Raw genomic sequence first — 8,752 nt, 5'->3', positions numbered from 1 at the left:
ATGAATGGAGAGGAGAAGCATTTTAAAGAGAAACCTTTTCCTTTAGCTATTATCCCCATTCCTATTCTAGTAAAGAAACATAATTTTTTCTATTACTTGTTAAGATGATAAGTTGTAATTATAAAAATAGTCACCAAAATATGACTTTTATAATATAAAAATTTATGAAAAAAAAAAAAAAAAAAAGTCGAAGAGAAATGAAAATCCTGGTCCCTAATTTATTAATTCCTACGTTGTATGTTGTTGTTATTTGGATGGTCATAAAATGGTGTGATGTTAAATTTAGATAGATTTATGTTGACAAGTATCCTTGTACACTCATTAAAATCCGGGCGTTTGGGTGTGCAATGGAAAATATTCCGAAGAACGATTTCCAGTGTTTTGTTATATTCTGAACATGCTATTTTCCTACAAATTTTTCACATTTCTCAGCCATTTTCCCATCTTCCAAACAAATTTTATATCAGAAAATCCACCACCAGTACACACCATCACCCAGAGAAAATCCACCACCACCCATGCACCAACACCCACAGAAAATCCACCACTATCCACACAAAACCCACCAAAACACCACCACCCACACCACCAGAACAACAACAAAAAATCAGAGATCAAAGAGAGAAAGATTGAGAGATTGAGGGAAAGAGAGATCGGTCTTCAGGGGCGACAACGATCTTCAGCAGCGGTGACGAGATCAATCTTGGGTGGGTCGGTTGTCAAGATTGGAGCTCAACCTGTACTCATCGGTGCATGGCTGGCAATCGGAGAGGTGGGTCTTGGGTGTTTGTGGATCGGTGATGAGGGAGGGGTGGGCTGAGATGAGGGATATGTAATGAGTGTTTGTGCCGGAGCTTGGCTGGACGGTGATGAAGGATCGGTGATGAGGGATCGGTGATGGGTGTTTGTGCCGGAGCTTGGCTGGGTGGTGATGAGGGATCGGTGATCGGTGCCGAAGCTTGGCTAGGCGAACCACCTATGCTCTCTCTTCTTGCTCTCTCCCTCTCTCTCTCTTTGTCTCTGAGGCCTGGAATTCGTTTGAAGGTAAAATAAAACCTGAAATGGTTTTACACCCGAAATGCCTTATTTTACAGTCAACGTAGAATACCAATTCCATTTGACCCAATTTTCAGTACCTACCAAACACACACCGCGGTGTAAAAGCATTTCCGAAAATCCTTTGAAGCCAAAACAAACGCAACCTAATAAAAACAAAGAATCAATTGTATTATAAAATTCAGTCTTAATGGGTGCCCCTCCTTCCTTTTTTTTTTTTTCATTAATTTTATTTTTATTTTTAGAAAAGACCTAATAACAGAAACCATAAGACAATTTCTTTTTCTTTTTCTTTTTTTTTAAAGACCTATTATCTTTTTTATTTTTTAAAAGACCTAAGACAAACTAGTGTTTACCACCAACTAATGTACTGTGAGTTTTTTATTTTTTATTTTTTTGCAAGATAATAAGTGACTATCAAATAATAGGTGTAACATGCTCACCATGTTTTCTATCAAGGTCCCAATGCTTAAAGGCACCTCTTTTTAGAATGTAATTCCTTTAGCTAGGGCCTGGTCAAGTCTTAATTGTTGGTAATACTGTGATTGCAATTCCCTTGGAATGTTTTCTAAAAAAATGGGATTAATTATGACTCATTGATACATCATTCGATTTCTCACTACCCATTATACTTCTTCACTCTCTTGGAGTAACAAGAAGAATTTTTCTTTAGCTGGTTTATTACAACTAAAACAAGACTGTTTCATTCAGCTAGTAACAAGTGTTCTGCCGCAACGATTCCATGTATCCTAGGCAAGTTCAGCAATATATTGGAAGAAAATTAGGAGAGTTTTATGGTCTGCTACTGACAAGAAGAAGAAGTATTGTTCTTAGTCTTGAAGAAGATCTTAATACTACACTTAAAAGATCTAAAAACTGGAGACGGGAAAAGCACTTCTTTGTGGTATGATATTTGACACCCCTTCAAATTTTGTGTCTTGATTCAAAAAAGATTCTTGCATGATGCTCCAACCAGTTAGTTGCCACAATCATCAAATTAATTTGGAGTTATCCAGTTGGTGGCTTTTTTGAGTATTCATCTTCTTCTTCTTCTTCTTCTTTTTTTTTGGTTGACTGGAAAAATTTTATTAAGAAGAGAGTTGAGAAACAACACCAACATCTTCCAAATTACATCCAAAAGATTCAAAGGAGCTGAGCTTGGGCCAAAGAAACCAAAGATGCTATTCAGCAAAGACTAGTGGGCCAATATATGGACAGCCCTATAGCAACTCTAGGGACCCAAAAAAGAGATAGGTCTATTTATAATTACAATTTACTAAACTTTTGATTTCAACTATAATGCTTACAGTTCTCCAAGGACAATGACACATGAAGATAGCCCTAGAAGGCTTGAATACAGGTTTTGCAATCACCCTCTATGCATGCCGTGGTCAGGTTGCAATGCATAGCCATGTAAACTGCATTTTCAAATCACCTCTACTTCTGCTTGGACAGCGACATTGTGATTCACAGCTTGAGTAAGGTCCAACTCAACTATTTACATTGTTTTGATAATGGTGGTCATGGCTAAAAGTTAAAGTTGGTATTTATAAATCTTCTACTAGGATAATGGCAATTAATAAGGCTAAATAGCTTGTCAATTAGCTATTATGTTGAACTTTTTATCAAAAAAAAAAAAAAAAAAAAAAGCTATTATGTCGAACTTGGACGTTCTAAAGTTATATTGTGTATTGAGATTAATCTTTGCTAAGAAAGCAACTGAGTTCTGAAAATCAATTCTTAATTTAGGTGAGCCTCACAGGAGTATTTGAATTGCAGTGGCAAATTAAATACTTGAACTTCTAAAATTAGTGGTGACCATATAGTGCTATTGCCTACTCAATAATTTGTATAATCAAAAATAAAAATTTGGAAATGTACAAATCAACCATGGTTTTCTTGGCATACATGGTGCACGATGTAAAAATCAAAATTTCTCATAATCTGTACAAAATAGTATAACATTCTTATTTATTTATCTTGCCTAATGCATAATATATATTTTATAGTAGTATTTTTTTTTTAATTATTGATAGGATCTAATGCATAATATTTTTTTTTTTTGACTTGCTAATGCAAATGTAGAGCCCATAATAGAAATTCTCATAAAATTCCTTACTCTCTTCCTCTGTAGTTTCAATAGGAAATAGAAAATAAAAATTCTAGTACCACAAAAAAATACATAATTTTTGCCGCAACTCTCCCTATGGTTGATTGTGATTAGAGAGAGAGAAAAAAAAGGGTCCACATGAAAGGGACAAGAAGCCAGTCACAATCTGTCACATAAAAAAACTATGGCAAAATTTGTGAATTTATTTGTGAGAACAGAATAACTCAATAGAAAATTGATCTAACACTTTTTGTCCTTTCTCCTCGCAACCAATTTGAATCTAATAAAAACTAGAACTCCCAAATAACAATTAAAGTTTTTGATAAATCTTTAGATAAAATTATTATTGAAAAACATGCAGTCTTAAATAGAATTACAACACTCAAAGGATAATTAAACGAATATAGATCATAAGCATTATGCTTATATGATCCAAATCCAACATTGACACACTCAAAAATACTTCTTAATGATAAGGATAAACCCTTATTCAAAATAGTAACAACTGAAAACAAAAGATAATTAACAGATAACAAAGGCTAAAGTGATCAGCAGAACTGCTGCATATCTGTCACCACTTAGTGGACTTTAGAGAGCATACAGTTTGTATGGCCGTGCGTAGCAGAAAGATAATAGCAGCACAGGTAGAAGCAGCTTTCCAAGGAGTGCTAAAATATTGACGCCACAATGTTGCCCTCCATCTATGCCAAGGTTTCTTATAGAATGCATTCAAATCTTTACATATTTTCGAGTAATCAGAGTTCATATAATCCTGTAAGATATTGGTGTTAAGATTTGAAAGTGCAGAAGTAGAGGAGATTTGAAAATGCAGTTTACATGGCTATGCATTGCAACCAGACCATGGTATGCATAGAGGGTGATTGCAAAACCTGTATTCAAGCCTTCTAGGGCTATCTTCATGTGTCATTCTTCCTTGGAGAATTGTAAGCAATATAGCTGAGATCAAGAGTTTAGTGAACTGTAATTATAATAGACCTATCTCTTTTGATTGGGTCCCCAGAGTTGCTAATAGGGCTGCCCATATATTGGCCCACTGGTATTTGCTGAATAGCATTTTTGGTTTCTTTGGCCCAAGCTTAGCTCCTCTGAATCTTTTGGATGTAATTTTGGAAGATGTTGGTGTTGTTTCTCAACTCTCTCCTCAATTAAATTTTTCCATTTAGCCAAAAAAAAAAAAAAAAATGAAGAAGAAGAAGAAGAAGAAGAAGAAGAAGAAGAAGAAGAGGAAGAAAAAAAAAATAAAGATGCAAACTCAAAAAAGCCACCACGTTGCGTTTGTTTTGGCTTCAAAGGATTTTCGGAAATGCTTTTACACCGCGGTGTGTGTTTGGTAGGTACTGAAAATTGGGTCAAATGGAATTGGTATTCTACGTTGACTGTAAAATAAGGCATTTCGGGTGTAAAACCATTTCAGGTTTTATTTTACCTTCAAACGAATTCCAGGCCTCAGAGACAAAGAGAGAGAGAGGGAGAGAGCAAGAAGAGAGAGCATAGGTGGTTCGCCTAGCCAAGCTTCGGCACCGATCACCGATCCCTCATCACCACCCAGCCAAGCTCCGGCACAAACACCATCACCGATCCCTCATCACCGATCCTTCATCACCGTCCAGCCAAGCTCCGGCACAAACACTCATTACATATCCCTCATCTCAGCCCACCCCTCCCTCATCACCGATCCACAAACACCCAAGACCCACCTCTCCGATTGCCAGCCATGCACCGATGAGTACAGGTTGAGCTCCAATCTTGACAACCGACCCACCCAAGATTGATCTCGTCACCGCTGCTGAAGATCGTTGTCGCCCCTGAAGACCGATCTCTCTTTCCCTCAATCTCTCAATCTTTCTCTCTTTGATCTCTGATTTTTGTTGTTGTTCTGGTGGTGTGGGTGGTGGTGTTTTTGTGGTTTTGTGTGGATAGTGGTGGATTTTCTGTGGGTGTTGGTGCATGGGTGGTGGTGGATTTTCTCTGGGTGATGGTGTGTACTGGTGGTGGATTTTCTGATATAAAATTTGTTTGGAAGATGGGAAAATGGCTGAGAAATGTGAAAAATTTGTAGGAAAATAGCATGTTCAGAATATAACAAACACTGGAAATCGTTCTTCGGAATATTTTCCATTGCACACCCAAACGCCCGGATTTTAATGAGTGTACAAGGATACTTGTCAACATAAATCTATCTAAATTTAACATCACACCATTTTATGACCATCCAAATAACAACAACATACAACGTAGGAATTAATAAATTAGGGACCAGGATTTTCATTTCTCTTCGACTTTTTTTTTTTTTTTTTTTCATAAATTTTTATATTATAAAAGTCATATTTTGGTGACTATTTTTATAATTACAACTTATCATCTTAACAAGTAATAGAAAAAATTATGTTTCTTTACTAGAATAGGAATGGGGATAATAGCTAAAGGAAAAGGTTTCTCTTTAAAATGCTTCTCCTCTCCATTCATAAAAAAAAAAAAAAGGCAAAAAACTCACAGTACATTAGTTGGTGGTAAACACTAGTTTGTCTTAGGTCTTAAAAAAAAAAAAAATTGTCTTATGGTTTCTGTTAATAGGTCTTTTTAAAAAATAAAAATAAAATTAATGAACAAAAAAGATAGGAGGGGTACCCATTAAAACTGAATTTTATAATACAATGGATTCTTTGTTTTTATTAGTTTTTGCTATTTTCCAAATGCAGGGAAGAATATTTTGAAGCCTCCTTAATGAGTGTACAAGGATACCCGTTAACATAAATCTATCTCAATTTAAGATCACATCATTTTATGACCATCCAAATAACAACAACATACAACGTAGGAATCAATAAATTAGGGACAAGAATTTTCATTTCTCTTTGAATTTTTTATTCAAAAATTTTTATATTATGAAAGTCATATTTTGGTGACTATTTTTATAATTACAACTATCATCTTAACAAGTAACAAAAAAAATTGTGTTTCTAGTGTTTCTTTACTAGCATAGGAATAAGGATAATAGCTAAAGGAAAAGGTTTCTCTTTAAAATGCTTCTCCTCTCCATTCATGCAATTAATAAGGCTAAATAGCTTGCCGATTAGCTATTATGTTGAACCTGGACGTTCTAAAGTTATATTGACTATTGAGAATCTTTGCTAAGAAAGCAGCTGAGTTTTGAAAATCAATTCTTAATTTAGGTGAGCCTCATGGGAGTATTTGAATTGCAGTGGCAAATCAAATACTTGAACTTCTGAAATCAGTGGTGACCATAAAGTGCTATTGCCTACTCAATAATTTGTAATCAAAAATAAAAATTTGGAAATGTACAAATCAGCCACGGTTTTCTTGGCATACATGGTGCATGATGTACAAATCAAAATTTCCCAAAATCTGTACAAAATATAACATGCTTATTTATTTATCTTGCCTAATGCATAGTAAATATTTTATAGTATTTTTTTTTTTTATTGATAGGACCTAGTGCATTATATTTGTTTTTGACTTGCTAATGCAAATGTAGACATCAGTATAAAAATTCTCATAAAATTCCTTACTTTCCACTTCAGATATTTTCATCAGTGATGTATCCCTTTGCAATGGACAATACTCTCTTCCTCTGTAGTTTCAATAGGAAATAGAAAACAAAAATTCTAGTACCACAAAAAAATACACAATTTTTGCCACAACTCTTCATGTGGTTGATTGTGATTAGGGAAAAAAAAATGGGTCTATGTAAAAGTGACAAGAAGCCGGTCACAATTTTGTCCTTTCTCCTTGCAACTAATTTGAATCTCTGATAAAAACCAAAACTCCCAAATAACAATTAAAGTTTCTGATAATTTTTCAAATAAAATAATTATTGGAAAACATGCAGTCTTGAATAGAATTATTACAAAACTCAAAGGATAATTAAACGGATATAGATTAGCATATCTGAGCCAATTCCAACATGCACTAACACACTCAAAAAGACTTCCTAATGATAAGGACGAACCCTTATTCAAAACAATAACAACTAAAAACAAAAGATAATTAACAGATAACAAAGGCTAAAGTGATCAGTAGAACTGCTGCATATTTGTCACCACTTAGTGGACTTTAGAGAGCATACAGTTTGTATGGTCGTGAGCCCAAGAAGGATAATAGCACCACTGGTAGAAGCAGCTCTCCAAGGAGTGCTAAAATATTGACGCCATAACGTTTCCCTCCATCTATGCCACGGTGCCCTCCATCCATACCAAAGTTGCTCATAGGATGCATTCAAATCTTCACATATTTTCAAGTATTCTTTATTCATATAATCCCCTAAGATTTTGGTGTTAAGATTGTTGATAGCTGATGCTGCTACATTGCTGTCACCAAGGTAATAAACAAGGATTCCCTTATCACAAAGTAAATCTACATCTTTGGAAGTTTTGATAAGGAAATTCAAGATGACAAAGAAATCCGTAACATATGCATGCCCTACATAAAGGGATTGCTCTAATGCAATAATGTTTCGAATAAGACGTATTTTCTCATCATTTAATGCAATGCATGGGATTTCCAACAGTCCATTCTTTAAATCGAACCTTATGTCAAGAAAGCGTCTATTCCCTCTATAACGTCTCATATTCTCATCAAACTCAACTCCCTTAAACTTGACTCCTGCCTCTTGCAGCTGGGTTGCAGAGTATGACAGTTTAGCCACTCCAGATCTTCTATCCGGTAATTGTTCACTTAGATAAAACAATCTAACCAGATCTGTGAAGTGTTCAATTTTCTCATTGAAATACCCAAGCTCCTTCATTTGAAAGTTGTAACATTGAAAGAAACCAAAAGCAAGATACCTTAAAGGAAGGTGATTTATCTCTAAGTCATCTGGAAAGGTTGCTAGATTGAACAACATCTCTAAAACAAAAAAGGGAAGCTGATTTTCAAGTAATACCAAGTCAAATTTCAAAATTGGACGCATCCATTCCGCTATCATATGATCGTTCCCTACCAAACGTGGGTCAGAATCTCTCAAGAAGTACTCAAGAATGAACATCCCATCCACCCGAATCATTGTCACAAAATCATCACTGCTTATGCTGGACAAAATAGTCTCTACATAGTAAGAGCGAATTTCGCCTTCCCTCCTTCTTATTTTGTCTTCTAAATTCAGCAAGTTTATGTTAGCCCGTTGCATGAAACGCTCACAAAACAAAACTTTGTACTTTTTCATGGTTTGTAATTTTACATTGGAGTGGTGAATAGGGCCAATAGAAATAAGTAGAGGAGTGAAGGCTTGCTCATCCAGTTTGCGAAGGTGATCTGGAACATTGATCAAACCCCCAGTTGAGAATTGCTGTGTCGAACCTCCAGATATTGTTGACATTTCCAAATTTTCAATTCCATTTGCCGTTGAAGAGCCTCCTGTCTATCAAGATAAGAGCCACTATGAATTAAAACGCTAGGTGAGGAACCGTGTGAAGTACAACACGCTATAATTTGACTTCAAAGTTCATTTTATTGCACCATCTTCTAATATGTTGAAATGCACTGCTATTACAAGAATAATGATCATTTTATATATTTAATGTTTATAAAAATTTTTATAAAAAAATA

The 8,752-nt window shown here is 35.1% G+C and overlaps 1 protein-coding gene across 1 annotated transcript; it reads right to left on the bottom strand.

Annotated features, from left to right (window-relative positions):
• Positions 1–7,244: 7,244 nt before the first annotated feature.
• LOC111990837 (UPF0481 protein At3g47200) lies at positions 7,245–8,522 on the bottom strand. Its single transcript, XM_024022617.1, has one exon. It carries the CDS (start codon positions 8,520–8,522, stop codon positions 7,245–7,247), a length of 1,278 nt encoding a protein of 425 aa, XP_023878385.1.
• Between the last annotated feature and the right edge of the window lie 230 nt (positions 8,523–8,752).

The sequence above is a fragment of the Quercus suber genome, unplaced genomic scaffold, assembly GCF_002906115.3.
Source record: "Quercus suber isolate HL8 unplaced genomic scaffold, Cork oak 2.0 scaffold_1119, whole genome shotgun sequence".
NCBI classification, from domain to species: domain Eukaryota; kingdom Viridiplantae; phylum Streptophyta; class Magnoliopsida; order Fagales; family Fagaceae; genus Quercus; species Quercus suber.
Note: the sequence above shows the minus strand (reverse complement) of the source record. Positions and strands in the feature narration are given on the sequence as shown.